This window comes from Sinohyriopsis cumingii, chromosome 8, assembly GCF_028554795.1.
Source record: "Sinohyriopsis cumingii isolate HCF-2022 chromosome 8, ASM2855479v2, whole genome shotgun sequence".
NCBI classification, from domain to species: Eukaryota; Metazoa; Mollusca; class Bivalvia; order Unionida; family Unionidae; genus Sinohyriopsis; species Sinohyriopsis cumingii.
The window spans coordinates 118168669-118185214 of NC_142968.1; the positions used below are offsets into that span (position 1 = coordinate 118168669).

At 34.1% G+C, this 16546-nt stretch overlaps 1 protein-coding gene and 1 long non-coding RNA gene across 4 annotated transcripts in view; one reads left to right on the forward strand and one right to left on the reverse strand.

Moving 5' to 3' along the window:
* Positions 1 to 14863, reverse strand: part of LOC149794490 (unconventional myosin-Va-like) — a 232575-nt gene extending 217712 nt beyond the window's left edge. For both annotated transcript variants that reach the window (XM_089968738.1, XM_089968737.1), the window contains exon 1: positions 14683 to 14863. In XM_089968738.1, coding sequence (XP_089824864.1) covers positions 14683 to 14709 — 27 coding nt within the window. In that variant the 5' untranslated portion in view covers positions 14710 to 14863. The remainder of the gene's footprint in view (positions 1 to 14682) is intronic.
* Positions 4851 to 16197, forward strand: LOC149794491 (uncharacterized). Of its 2 annotated transcripts, none has more exons than XR_016423036.1 (2): positions 4851 to 5002; positions 15363 to 16197. It is a non-coding gene; the product is annotated as an uncharacterized LOC149794491 (long non-coding RNA). The 2 variants fall into 2 exon arrangements; XR_016423035.1 differs by having other exon boundaries at positions 15816 to 16197.
* Positions 16198 to 16546: the final 349 nt, after the last annotated feature.

A 16546-nucleotide genomic window follows, 5' to 3' on the forward strand; every position in this document is an offset into this window, starting at 1 on the left:
ACAATGCACAAAGTCTCGTGCCTCTTCCAACCATCCATGCTTGCAGACCCTGTGCATGCTAAGCAGGTGGAGTGAGTGTCCCACCAGGCCTCCCTGTACCCACACTTCCGCCACACCCTCTGACCTTAAATACTTGGATAAAAATTCAACAAAAAAATAAAACCTCCTGAAACAAATAAGGAGTAGATAATATTTATCCCAGCACCATTATAAGCGGGCTACAATTAATAAAGAAATGTTTGCTAAGCACAAAAAAGAACACAGATAACACTCTACTTAAACATGAATGAGGTGAAATGCACATATTTTAAAAGATGAACACGAGGGCAAATTTTGATGAGCTTAACACACATGTAACAGGTACATCATCCAAGAAAAAAAAGAGCGATTGGTATTCCACATATTCAATCAATACGACTGACAAGTAATCTTATTCAATTCTGGCCCTCCATTGCTAGTGAGAGGAGGGTATAATTAGCTTTAACTAGGGACAAGAGTCCCAGAAAAGAAAAGAGTTCTACTGTATTACTGCTATTAAATCTACATTTTTTCTGTAAAGAATTAAGTGTATTCATTGAGAATATATAATTGTTTTCAGTGAATCCCTTTTCAAGGAATGTGGAAGTATCTGTGGTGGCACATTTCCTTTATTTATTCTTCCTCAGGTAATGGCAGGTACATGTTAAATTAGTACCTGTAAATAGTACCTTAATGGCATATACGTGTAATGACATGTTGTGGCCAGGGGGAGGTACACTGTATATATGGAAGCACTTTCTACTGTACAACCTTTCAAAACTCTGAAAGCTTTGTCCATACTTGAGTATATAAGAATATATTTTCTGACATACCAAATATTATGAAATTTTACTTATGAATTATAGAAAGAAAAAGAAAAATGTAAAATTCGAGAAAAATAAAAAAAATAGACTATTAAGTTATACAAATACATATTGGTATATATTTCCCATAATTTAGTTCAATTTATGGAAAACATTCACAATTTTTGTCCTGCATTATGAAATTACTTGTACTGTACTGAGGCTTCAGATTATAGCCCTCCAACTGGTTATAGGTAATGGGATAAGGAGATGTTATAGGTAATGAAACAAGTCTGTGCAGTTTGCAGTTGCAGTGCTGTGTGATTTGGATTTTTAATGTAGCTTTAATAAAATTTCAGTCATATTGTTATGTCTGCAGTGGCAATTTATATTGATGTCTAGCACTGGGACATCATGCTGCAAACATGTGGCACCCAGTTACATTATCCTGACACCAGGATGACCAGTCCTAACACTAACCTCTTATGCTGAGCGCCAAGTGAGGCACCTTTTAGTACCATTTTTGCAAGTCTTTGGTATGACTTGGCCAGGGTTTGAACCCGCAACCTCCCACATCCGTGGCGGACGCTCAAACCACTTAGGCCACTGGAACGGTTGAACTGTTAAATAAAGTTTGATCAGCATGACTGAACGGTTTGTTGCCAGTCAATGCAATAAATTTCCCAGCTTCTGGAAATAATTTTGTCCCAAAACTCCTGTAATCTTCATATTGAAGGCATATCCAAACTCCTGTAATCTTCAAAACCAAACATAAAGTCTTGGCAGATACCTATATATGTGAACAAGCTGCTGTCATCAAATACCACTGAGAAGATATATATAAAATATGAATGGGTAGACCAAGACTTTAACTTAGGACCTCCTTTTTGTACTAGTCAAACACTAAACTACCTTAGCTATCCAAATTGATACTCCTTTGGCAGTTAATGCAACATAAAATAACCATTGCATATAAAATGATTTGTTCATTCTGTAAATGATTAACATGGTGGTTAACAGGGATCAGACTACCATATATACTTGCATATAAGCCGGATAATTTAGGAAAACTTAAAGGCCTGGAACATGGGCTGGGGGGGTCAGCTTATCTGCGGGCCAGTGTCTAAACTTGACAGTTTTATGTCTTTTTGTTGACTAATGTAAAGGCTGTAAATCTTGTGACACAAAAAAATATTTTTTTTGTGTGTCATAAGACATGCATGTAAAAAAAAATCACTTTTGGTGACCCGATACTTACTGAACTGTTGTCAAGTACTATGATTGATTTTGCTATTATTTTTGCATGTGCATATTTTTTTATTTCTCCAACACAAAATTAAATAAAGGTTAATACAGACTTCAAAATTTGCTGGTTGAGTAGACACAGGAGACCAGGATGAATTCTAATGTACAGTACTGTAACACAGTGCAAGGCGTGCACAGAGTCACTGAAATTTATCCTGAACATACTAGATGCAGATTTTGCTTTAATCATTGCTTCAACCAAATTGCTTTCTTCCAGATAACATTTCAGCAAGTCCTTAATAGCTGTTTCATTTAAGCTGAATCACGTGATCACGAGTTACTCATTTTCAATGATATATGTTTAACTGTACAAGGCACATAACCAGCATAACTTACATGTTCACGAAGAGTGGTAATAATAAAGGCTCAAATTTTCATTATAGATCAACTAAGATCATCATCAGTCTATGTTTAAGTATTGTGTTTTGGCTGAACAACAGCAAACTTTCCACACAATTTAAAGCGTAAGGTTTTGGTGTCTCCTTTGTTGATAGTTGGTGGATTTGTCTTTTGTTTTCCGACAGCATTACAGGCCAGTTAATCATTAAAACCCAGAAATCGGCTTGTGTTAAGAGGGAATTTTGACCAGCACCTATACCAGTACATTGATGTGTATTTGCCTAAAATCAGGAGGTTCTTCGTGGCATTTTTAAAGCCTTGTTTTCACTAAATATTGATCCATCTTCCAAGTCTAATATGGTTGAAATTCGAAAAAGGACATGTGGTTTCTCCCTGTGATGCGCATTATTTTCCCCCAAGACGTGCCCTATCTTCATATTCTGGTCAGCTGTTGCCATTACAATAGGTAAAGGTTAGTCTTAAATAAACAAGCACGAAAGCCAGTGCACTAATTAAAAGTTAATCCTTATCGATGCAACTATTTTGTGAAAATGATTGGCCCTCTGTCATGATCAAAGAAACCGAGTTCTACACTACCATGTGTTACGCAAGCACAAACAACTGATTGAGAAATAAAGGATTACCAATTTTGTTGAACTAAAGTTACCTAAATAGGCAGCCTCACGGTACCATACATGTGGCAACTATTTTCCCTTAGTTGTATATCTGACCTTATTCCCTTATTGTCAACTCATAAGGCATTTAGTATTGTCTACTATAAAACATACATACTTTGAATTAATTTTTAGAGGACACATATGCTGTGTGGTATGTATTTTCATTCCTTCTTTTAATTTAATGATGGTAATTAACGTTCGTATATACAGTATAAAAATGCCAGGTGCTCACTCGTGTAAGTTTCTCTGGTGGGAATGGAGCTACAGCATATGGAGGTACAGCAATCATGGTGATTATTCTTAGGATTGAAATTAATTGCCAACAATTTTATTGTTGCGGTTTATTTTTTGTTCTGGCTTATTTTCGGATTTTTGTATTGTTGTAGGTGAAAATAAATCATAAATTAACATGAATGTTTAAACTTAACATCCTATTTAATGAAGAAGCAAATTCTTTCTAGTAAAGTAATTATTTTGTCATGATAATATTCACAGTAGACCTACACGTAAGACCTCGACGCTGATTTTATGTTTTGGGTGTCAGGGTCGTAGCACTACAACATAAATAACATGTGATACGTCTTACATGTAGGACTATATTCACAGGTGATACAACAAAACATGTCTTCCATGGACTGCATACAATATATCTATTTATGTAGGTCTTTTCTTTTTTAGGAGAAATTAAAATCGAAGACGTAATGTAATAATCAGGAGTTCTTTGCAAAAATTGGAAAATATTATGAAATCAGGAGATATGCTTAGAGTGACCCCAAAATTCAAGAGGTTTTTTTTCTCTCCCAGCATGAGAGCTGACAGGTATGATGTAAGGTCGCTTACATCAAAGCAAACTAGAACTCAGCTTTAATGGTATCAGCATAATTTTCGAAGGATTATTTCTGAAACTTAATTACTGTATTTTGGAGGTATCATTAATGCTTAGTGCAGTGGTGCCAATGATTTGACTCTAAGGATGTACTTCATTCAGCGCATGTTCAAACCTACGATGTACATGTGGTGGCGCCATTATGTAAATGAGTTAGGTATTTACAACTTCAAGGCTAAATAAAAACGTAATTACTGGTACACTGATATAAAATGTCAAATGCAATGATGCATAAACAAACAATAACTGACTCAAAAGGGAGAGGTAGTGTTACAGCAACTTGCGAATGCTAACTTCTTGTCATCATTCGATCAAATTATACAAAAAATCTAAATTAGGTAGAACCAATAAGAAAACAGAAAATTAAATAAATTACTTTTCAAACATAGTTTATACTATTTCTTTTTCATAATCAAACATGCCATGCCCGAGATAAGTATACATGTACTTTTAGTTAATATAAGTTTGCCTAAATAAATGCATTTAGAACTTACCATGTGCATCTTGTGAGGCCCTGGAGTTGGGGGTCGGCTTATACGTGGGTCATGCACTTTTTAGTGTTTATACCTGTTCAGTTGGGGGGGGGGGCTTATACGCGAGTATATTCAGTACCTATTTTGAACCAAGCAAGCCCTTGACTGAACAGTTAAGGTTGTAAAGTACAATAGATGGCATAAAATGGATCATATACTAAATGCCTGCACTATAAAATATTTCATTTACAATACAGAGCACAATGACCTTTCATTTCTATGAGCAAAGAACTTATAGCTAAATGCCAACGTAGCACCCTGCATCCTATGTACATGTTCTTCCCACAAATCCAGGCTAGACCTGTAGCCAAACTGAATAATGCAGACTTCTGGGTAAGAATTCTATCAGCACTGATGGGAGAATATATTTTCTTGACATCAAGATAACTTTCCATACAAGAGCCAATGTGCAGCACCATGATCAAGTTCAAGAAGATATAGGTAATGTACAGTGTTTAAAATATATAAAATTTTAATTTTTGGCTAAACTGCATTTTGATATTGGCCTTCCATTTAGGAGTGCGCAAACACCAATTATTATACAACCATCATCTTCCCATCACCACAATGGCCTAATTATTTTAAATGCTAAGGATAAAATAAATCATATTGAGTATGTTCACACATATGTATTTTTAATTCTGTAAAGTGTTTAATTTTGCTGACTGATGTGAGAATCTGTCATTTTTTCAGCATATCTTATAATTTATTCTTTTATGCATTACTACATAACACCCTGTGGACTCCGGAATGTGGGGTAGACCTAAGTGCCCTCCCTATCACATCATTATTTTTTAAATGTAGGCTTCATTACGTTCAAAATTATCTTTGGATTGATTATTAAATTTTAATAAAATCCAAAGCTGTACTGCTGCTCATAAGCTCAATTTGCAAACAGGAACATTGCATAGTACCTACAGTTTACTTATTTAATTACTCGACATTAGAATATTTTTTCACTAACCCACCAGATCACCAAAATAAAATATTTAATGATTCAGCCTAAATTTGATGATCTTGCTAACAAAACTCGTAAATGAAATACCACACCCTTTCATCTTTCTCTAAATACTCCGAACAGAAAGTGTACATCACAGCCTCTCCTGGGTCATACTTCTATCATTTATTTTCATTTTCCCAGCATTCCTGGTACTTTCTTAGACTCTTCTCTTTATCATATTTTGTGATCACTTGCTCTCTTGTCATCATCTAATTTTCTGCCATTCTGGTGGCATCTGTGAACACAATTCATTTAATGCTTCTGCTTTGGTTTTGCTCAAATTCTGAAGCTGTCTTTCTTTTATTGAAAGTAACAAGTCTGTAAAATTAATCTATAAGACTTTTTGAGCAAATGTCTATCGATAGAAAATTTTGGAAAGGTCCATTAAATATTCTGTCCACCAATAATCTATGACGGGTATTCAATAAAATTATTACACTGAACAAAAAAATACCAAACTAGTATTTTATACAGTGGTAGTAGGCAATCAGATTTGAAGGTAAATGAATAATTAATTCAGTTATCTAAGTGTGATTAAATGCAAGTTAATTTAAACCACATGTAACTTCATTACTAAATCTGGGAAGTTATTTATAAGGTGTTCATTCTGTATTGCAATAAAGATCACAATGGTATACAGAGTCTGTGACACAGCGGAAGGATATACATGTACATTAAAAAATATAAATGAATACACTAAAAAAGAAAAATACCAACTCTTCTGATAAACCAATATTTATGTAATCTAGCAATACCAATTATCCAGAAGGCCTATTACAGTGGACACATACTCTCCTAATACATGAAGATATTTACAAAGAATACATGACAGGTTTAATCTGCCTTCTCAACATAAAGGTATCAAACATGGTTCTTTATCTAATCTCACTTAATGCAAAGTATCTTTTGCATGTGCCAGTTTAGAAAAGAAAAGACCAAACTTTGAAACTGAGGAACCCCAGCCACTCCAAGTCTGTTTTTAACTTTCACCAGTGACCATGACTGATAACTTTTAACGTGTTTCCTTTCAATGGATACTCTAAACCATTCAAAGTTAATATGATGAAATGTACCAATAGAATCATTTGTAAGATGAAGTACCTTGCATATATTTTGTGAAAAGAAGTACCCTGCACATCTTGTATGAGTGGCAGATGTACTGGGCACATATCTGCACACTAATTATTATTCATAGCTACATGCAGTCCAGGTACTTCAATTAAAAGCAGAGATAATTTTTGTTAAAAGTGTACAACTCTAAAGTACTTAAACTAGTGCTAAGACAAAGTGAAAAATGTGTAAACCTAAACTCCAAATTAAATTTTCTCCTCCATCACAGACATTCTGTTGCTTACATTTTCAACAAATAAAATGAAACTTAGTCAGAAAAACATGATTTAAAAAATGCACCACAGGTGACCAGAGAAATTGTACAGAATCAAGACCTTCCACATACATTTAATATTTATTCATTAACCTTCTCCCTGATCCCCCCAAAGATCATCCCCATATTCAAAGACATGGACTAATCATTTGATGAGTGTGTAATTTATTATGTATATTTAATTTGTATTGTTTGTTAGTTTTTTTCTCCATGATTATTTGATACACCTGTATGTATAATTGTATTTTGGACTAGAACTTGTCCAAAATCAAGTTCATTGTCTACCTGACCAGTAACTTTTATTTTGGAAAACAAATAATATGTACTTAATATTTCCCTATGAGTGTGTGTTTAATATTAAGATCATTATCAATAAAAGCAAACATATTTATTTGGGTCTGTGTGTGGGACATTGGTATTCCCCATGGTATAACTGACTGCACCTGTTGTTTCCACATACTTTATTATAATTTTAGCAACAGATTTTATCTTGTGAAAACACCAGAATGTTTTAAATGGAAAATTTCCACTAAAGAGACAGTGTTTTCTGAAAATGTTAACTGATACCTAGGTCAGATAAAGGGGTCTATAACCTTATAACCTGAGAAATTACTCATTCCTACAATAACATCTGAAGCAGAAATCTTATGTATTGTTGTATTTAGGATTTGATCTGGGTGGAACTATTTATTCAAATTATTATTCACTGGAAAAACAAAGTAATCTTCGACAGCATTCTTGGACAGAAACATTAACCTGGAATTATAGTGAATTCAGACAAGGTCAATTTTGATTATCTTAATGTAATTCATCTACACACCACAGGCCACTAAAGACAATATCAACACTTTCAGTGTCAGATCTTATTTCATGGCTGAAATTTAATTATAACTTTATTCATTAGGAGTGATATAACTTTTTAAACTATTTGTAATTTAATTTCCAATACTGACAGTTCTTTTTTAAGTTTTACTTTGTATTCTAAGGAAATAAACCATTTATTAATTTATTTTTTTTAAACTGCAGATTGTCACTCTATTATATTACTTAGTTTAAGACCATGGAGTCATAATAAATTAAAGATCAACAAATGAAAGTTCCTACACTGTGCCAAGGCTATTAAGTGCATTGTTCACAGACATACCATTGTGACTGATCCAGCCTGGTCTGGGCAGTATTTGAAGCTGCATCCATTTTGATCATGAACCTAGCATAATTACCACTCAAGATCATTACTCTGCAATCATGTATACTAATGCAGATTCAATTATCAGTGATACCCTTGACTGACTGATTAGTTTCTACCACTGATATGAACACCAATGAGCCAGATACTTTACATTTGGCTAATTTTACAAGTTCTTACCAATTAATACCATATAACAATGCTGATCCTTTGCCAGGTTATTTGTTCCATCAAGTAAATACTTTCTACATGATGGTTACACAATCATGAAATAATTAAAGACTAAATTGTGACATGGCAAAATGCCATATGGGCTAAGTGGTTTGAACCCAGGCAAGAGCACAACTGTGTAACAATCAATAGTAAGACCTCATTAATTTATATTGATTTCCTAGTATCCACTAAGCCAAATCCAAATTCCAAGACATGCTGATTTAGCTGAAAAGGTAGGTGGTGGAGTATACAATATGACTGCTGATAATTTAGCACTGACATTTGTGATTTAAGCTCCATAAAACAATATAAAACTGAAATAAACATTTGTCCAATGCCTTCTGGATCATGCAATAGTTTTAGCCAAAGTCATAAATAATAATAATACTAATAATAAGAGTGTTTTAGTGATCATGAGACATATGCTGTCGGTTTTACTGACTATCCATCTTGCACTGACCCCTGAAGAATGAGGCATTAAGGCATTTTATCTGTACTGAATACATGTTGCAGTAATGAAGAATGCAGTTAGGCTACACACACACATATACTCGCTTATGGGTCCAACAAGAAACTGCACAGACCCAGATCTTCAGTTGCATAATGTGCCAATATATCAGGTTCTGTGCAGTTTATTAGGAACTATCAGCATAACAAATAACATAAACCCTGTTCTGCAGGCACATTATGTGACACCAGACCAAGATCTTCATTCAGAGTTTGACAACTTATAAGCAAGTATATATGGTATATATTTATAAACATTGTGACCCCCAAAAATTTCAGTTTGAGTGGTTTTTGTTCAGCCATTATTTTATCTAAGTGCTTTTATTGGACAAGAAAGAAAGGAAGATTGTATATTTATATATTACAGGTCCTGAGATTGAATGTTTTTGGTCCTAGCTTGGTTAAACCATTGCCAAAAAATACCATTCAGTTTGTCAAATTTGCAGGCATTATTAAAACAATGTTTGTTTGCATCACGATCTTCTTATTTTCAAATTCATCCTTGTAGCATTCCATTTTCTTTAGAATATCTGGAACAGTAGATGTTTCTATGCTGAATTTTCCCAGTAGTTCTTAAACAAAGCCAATTCGTACACACTTGTGAGACAATTGTTATCCTATGCAAAAAGTTCAAGCCAATGATGCTTAGCTGGCCATTCTTACATTTTGACATGAGAGTCAAGACAAATGACAGTCACGGCCATGTAACTGTATGTAATATTTATTCTCCAATGAAAATCGGCTGAAAGATTTTTTCAGTCTCCATCAGCATTAAGCATCAAAATCAAGACCACATGCCTGGTAATAAAACCTGATAATTAATTTAACACATAAAGAAAGGAAAAACAAAAAATACTCTAGTGATCATGTGTACAAATGATCAGTCAATCACAATTAGGCAATAGGCAGACAATGTGACCTTTCTACAATGGCATACTGAATTTAAAAACCATTTAGCTCTTACCGTAATAATTTGCCTTCAAATTAGCAGCCCTAACAAGTGTATGCACATGTCAGCTTACTGTTTTAACTTTGTGTGTATCTGAAATATTTTCTGGGTGTTTTTATGTGTTTGTGTTTAAAAAAGTGAGAGATATGCAGACTTATGCCTAAAATACAAAGGGAAGAGTAAACTCAAAGATTACTTTACAAAAATGATGCAATCTTTCACCACAGTAATAATTAAAAAAGAAACAATATAAAATTTAGTTTTCTGGAGTTTAATACTATTTTGAAGCACATTAGAGGCCAATATATTTTGATGCAGAGCCTGGGAAGATCCCAGAAAGAACCACCAACCCATGGGAACCAGTGGGCGAGCTTTCTCACATGCCCCAGAGGTCTCACTAGGATTTTAAAGCTAGGAGTCCAGGACTCCTAATTTTGTAAAATTTGGAGTCCCACCAGCAAAAGTTGCAGTTTCCTCCTAGAAGTATGCTTAAGTGGTTAAATGTCCATTAAAATGCCAGGAATAAACAGACACAAAACTTTGTCAGTTTTATTTATTTGTAATTATTTATTATTCTTTAAAAAAATATGCATTAAAATTGACATTATGTCCTAATATCATATTCTTTAACTACAACATAGTTCACTTTTGTCTATGTGGCATTTCACAAAATTTTCAGATGCTTGGCTTTGAAACATATTCCTCCACACTAGGTCCCTCTTCTTTGACTCACAACTGTGTTAAGGTCTCATGTTTTATTCTGGTCCTTTTCCTTCGTCTTGATTTTGTTCTGCACACTAAAGCCTCTCTCGCATGCCATGGATATTACTGTTGACACCAACACAATTGCAGCTAGGACTGCAAAGTCTGGAAATACATCTCTGTACTCTTGAAGCAGAGTTGTACAGGTTTCTGGCAATGATTTTATGACTAGCATGCAGGTTATCTCCAGATGTCTCATGCCATGAAAAGGTGGAACTATGCAGATTAGAAGAACCAGTAGCTGCCATTGAGTTTAATTTTCCACATTCTTTACACCACTGGCATATAGCTCTTGTTTGTCAATCCAAATGAATTTTGTAAATCCAAGGAATGTTTTTATTCCAAACACTAAGCCAGGCATCACGCACTTTCTTACACCTGGCTACTTGTCCTATCCAAACTATCAGTTCTAGCCACTTTAGCACAGTTCTGAATCTCATTAAAATCTTCACCAGTTTTCTGTTTAACCCAAAACACTCAAATTTGCAAACGACATTTTGTCTAAGTCTCGTCATGTCTTGATTTCGAGGTTGCATGCAATATTTATATGGCTACCATCAGAGATGAAGACAATAACAAGGATAATGCTGGGCTTCATCAATGTAATCACGCTCATTCAACGGTGAAAAGTACTTGGCAAACCAAAAATCACACAGCATTACTTTATACTGATCAAAGTCCATCTGGAGTCATGAATGCCAAATTTTTCCTTTGCCTTTTCCGTGAGTGGAACTTGCCAAAATCCTTTCCAAAAGTAAAATTTGGAGATACATTTTGCATTTCCAACATTTTCAGTGCAGTCATCGATTCTTGGCAATGTAACTGAACCTGTTGTTACAGGTCAAACTGTTCACCTTTCTACAGTCTGTGCACATGCAGAAAATATTGTATGGTTTCGAATCAAGTATACATAGTGAATCCAAGTCAGTATAACTTGGTTCTGTGAAATCCTGCAGCAAATACTGAATTTCTTTTTATCCAAACAGTTCTGTTTGAGAGGGTTCATCCTGTACGGACAATCTTTCACAGTCATGGAAATCTCCAATTTCAACATTATTGTAGATTTTTTTTTCCCCTTGTTAGTAACAAAATATACCATCTGGCAATATTTTTGGCCACGATATTTCTGGCTGATAAAAACTGTATATACAGTCTTGGGTTTGGAGTAGAGAAATTCAAAGGCACCATGATAGGAAGCTGCAAACAAGTGTATGTTACATAAACAAATCCTTGTTTCATACTGACAAACCACCCTAACAGTGCATTCTTATAGCATAACCCGCTTATACTGATGTCTGACCTTGGTAATGTATGATGTAATATAACGAAAATAGCCATGCAAATCATTAGCTACAATCAACCACTCTGAAGGTGGGAACGGCAAACAACTACAGTCGACCAGACGATGGCAATTTTGTTTTTAAAACAATGTACCAGAATAAAACAGTTTTGCTGCAACTTTAAAGAAAACTGATTACCTTTGAAGCACTGATATATGCTAAGCAAATAAAAAAAATTCAGTCTCAATGTCTACGATCATTTGAAGTTGCCACAACAATAACGTGTATTTTTTTTTATCCTTCAGAGAGAGCCTTTACAGGCACCTTCAGTAACACATACACCTTCATCAAAGGAAGCCAATGACCTTTCATCAAAGGAAGTGACCATCAAACTTATAATAAAAGCTTTGTTTAATTTTTCATAGTGATTAGAATGTATTTCCTGTTTCCTGTTTGCAACAAAAAAGTTTGAGTGATTTTCTGTGTCCCAGATAAAAAATCTGCATCCAAATACACATAATTGGCACTTCTGAGATCTCTAATACCCACATGTTAGTTGAATCAAGACTCAAACCAATACAGATTTAGATGAAATGTGAGTATCAGATACGATGGATAGAAACTCAACCAAAAAGGCAAATGGAAATAGAACATAATTTCACTACATAAGCTAAAAAAAGCAAGTCACTTATGACATAAGATATTGTCCGATATATTTGATTTTTTTTTTTAACAGAAAGACAATTTTCTGTTTGGGATTTTTTTTGCATGTTCTTAAGTTTGAGGACTCAAAATTTTAAGTAGCCACATTTGTTGTAATGTATTTAAAGAAAAATGCCACCATAAAATCAACAAAACCATATAATCAAACATCTCTATATTCAAGAGAACAAATTTGGAGATCAATTTAAAAATTATATTGCCAACTTATCCCAAACTAAGAAAAGACACTGGACTGTAATACTCAGTGCAAGTCTAACAGCATATCAGCACAGCAGTGGTTATAAGGTACTGATTATCCATAAAAATGTAAACCCTTCCAAAAAAAAAAAATCCTACAAGGTAGAAGAAACTGATGATATAATTCCGTAAAATGCATATAAGAAATAAAGACCTTAAAATATCTGGACAAAGTAATAAAAATAAACTGCATTCACACAATAAGTCTTTGTTTGCTTTGTAACTGTTTTGAAAATTATAATGTAATCAAGGAGGTATACAAATTTCATAAATATTTATTGGCGAGGCAAATTAAAACACTTCTGGCTTATTCAATTACTTTTAAAATTGACAACAAAGTTAAGTTAAAGTTCACAGAAATATTCAAATTCTTGTGTTTTTAAGGTTAATGTATCATCTTGTGAAAAAATGATAATTAATTACACCTCATTTTGGTATGTGTCATGTGCACTTTTATACATGTATATATTTGTCGTATTTTGTTTAAGAAGTGTGTGTTGTAAGGTAAAGCTGTACCAATGTCACTTTTTGCCAATTATGCCAATGCCGTGTATAGCCGATTATTAAAAGTGCTGATACCAGTTATGAGACCGATTATTTCAAGAAACCGCCTGTTCTACAGATAGTGAAAGCACTAGCATTTGATTGACAAGTTAACCATGCCCTATTTTTGTTATAACTAACAATGCCTAAAATGGGTGCGGATTTATGTTAACAGTTCAAATGTGGTCTCAAGCTACCATATGTATGATAACCATTTCCCACATTTTCTATCCCACCTTATTTCTTATTGTTAACTCATATATGCAAATAAAACTCTTTACTAAATAACATTTATTCTGAATTAGTTTTTTGGAGGAACATATCCTCTGTGAAATTTGTTTACATGGGCACTGATTATTTCAATAATCGACCCGATTATGTGTATGGCCGATTAATTGGTACAGCTGGCTGAGCCCCCCCACCCCAAAAAAATTCTAGGTCAACTGTGTGAAAGGGTCATGGCACTAAAGCTTAATAATCACATCATCTTCTCATGAAATGTTGAACAAAATTCAATTTATTAAATTTAGGGGAGGAAATAAACTTAATTTTATTTCTCATCACAGCTTGTATACTTACTTCTTGGTTACTATGCAGTGGTCAGTGCTTAACTGACTCAGAGTGGTGTTTTCAAAGATACATGTAATATGTGCCATCAGGAAGTGGCAAAATTGTTAAAAGGATGATATGTATCTTGAATGAAATGAAGCTATCTAACACTTTGTTCAATATCAGTATATTTTTGTTCATTTAGTTAAAAAAATCATGATTCAACTTAATCCAATTTCGGCATTCCCCACTCCACTGTATTAAAGCCAACTGAAATGTAGCTAAACGGAACTTGAAACCAATGTCCATTTGCCATAAGAGTAGGTGAAGGCCGTATAAAGCAATATGGTTTTAATTTGTAGAAAAGTATAGATATGGGCTGCTAAGTGTGCTAGATATTCCAGAAAATTTGACTTCTCATTTTGATGTTAGAACACGCTACATTGCGCCATTATTTAGGCCTCGACCCCCAAAACTCAAATATCAGGGTTGCTGTCTTATATTGTAGGATCTGGGCTTAACGTTAGTTTCATTTGAACTTTTAAGTCCAGCATTTAATTTCCAATAATAATCAACCACTCGATCTCTTTTTCCTAATTTCCTTATCAGAAAAAATTAAATATGACCTATTTTGAGTCATAGTTGATATAATTCTCTGATCCCTACAAATTTATCTATATCATCGCACCTGTCGTATGCTGGTACGTTAACCTGCAATTGGACTTCGCATCGAGTTCAATGACAGACATATCACATAAATCTAAACCATTTCCACGGTAAATACATACCTTTGTGTACAGCTCATTAGCTGACATTTTGTACCACTATGACTAGAAATTTGCAAAGTCCTGCTTTTTTAGCATGCTCAGTTTTGAAATCAGGATAGGAACACGTCGGTTAAATGTTGTTGTTATTGACTCATTGAAGCATTCGCCATGAATTGACGTCTTCCGCCCACCTTGATCTCGCGAGATCCGATTACCTATTCAGACGGTAATTTGGCCGGTCCTCAATAAAAATTCGTCAACTTATTTGATCTTGGAACCAGTTTAGGTTAGCACCTAATTATCAAATAAGAACAAACGGCTTCTCGTAAATGTTACGGATAGCTTCCGACTCAGCGATGTACCGAAACTATGACACGAGATTACAGATAGTTTATCTTTCCTTGTTTGTTTTCTTTTTTGGATAGTGATTTTCATCGTCTGCAATGAAACAGTCCTTTGAATCCTTTTCAGATCACAATTACGTTCATTTATTTATTTTTTTACAGGATAAATGCATGCATTGGAAATTCTTCGCTATCTCTTTGTATGGCACATGTCATTCTTACACATTGACAATAATGTCTGTATACAGATCTTCACCAGAATAATTTATTCAGCCATGAAATTGTTCAAAAAATGTTTTATTTATTTTTATGATGTATTTAGATGCCTGTTTATATTCTCTTTTTCTTCTACTTCAGGAAATATTCTACGTTATTTAAACTTGTACCTACCTGAGCCGAAATAGACGGGTCTTTCTTATTAATTCATGGCGACGATGCAAGAAATAGCAGCATGGAAATAATCATAATAGATCGAAACATATCATTAAAAAGGCAATTTGTATTATAATCATGTGCGAAGTTTGAATTGTGACGGAGTGCATCCTAAGGTGTAAGCTACTCCAGTTTTTAACATATCTGTCATCACATGTCAATACATCCTAAAATACATGGTATCACACCCTTAGAACTTTAATTCAATGAATTTGGTCCATACAGTAATAAAATAGCAAATGCTAGCACTATACACGCTGAAACTTACTCATGTTTTTAGAACACTAGAATAGAGTAGCAACACATATACAAACTCAGCCTCAGGCAGCAATAACGTCCTCACTAAAAGGCTTCAGCTGTCCATTCATACATTTTCAGGCTATCAAGAACAAGCGAAAGGACTTGTATAGCATAAACTGGAACATGTCACCTTACGTCATCATTGGGACTTAAATACACACTGATGAGTATTATATTGACGCAGAGGTTCTTCGCATTAACATCCCAGCTGAATATACATATGAAGAATTCCGGAACGATAGAGAGGTGATGGTGATCTTGACTCTGACTGGTAGAATAAAATGGATACACGTAGAAAACAACAACACACAATTAAAGATCAGGTACCGATAGAATTATACTACAGAGAGCGCAGATTTAATATATATTGGGAGTCACATGTTTTTCGTTCCATTTCTGGTACAGGATAAAACAATGATAAATATTAAGAATGGAATAAAGTATACGGTCTGCTTGAAAAGCTTTCTCTCTCTCTCTCTCTCTCTCTCTCTCTCTCTCTCTCTCTCTCTCGTACTAACAGCAGCGACTTGCAGTCCATTTTCAATACATTTGTAAAACATATTTGTCTTTTTCAAGTTTAAGACTTTTTGATGTACTTTATTCAGATTTTTGGATTTTACCTTAGGGTCAATGCATAGCCAATAGTTCACTTTAAAATGTTAATGCAAGGTTACAGTTTCTCTTCAGACAATGACAATTTACTAGGAATACATGTTTAGTGATATTTTTTATTCTGAAATCATTTTTTTATATTAAGAATGGTTTTGATACTTATTAGTCATTTCTTAGCATAGTCGAATATATAATTT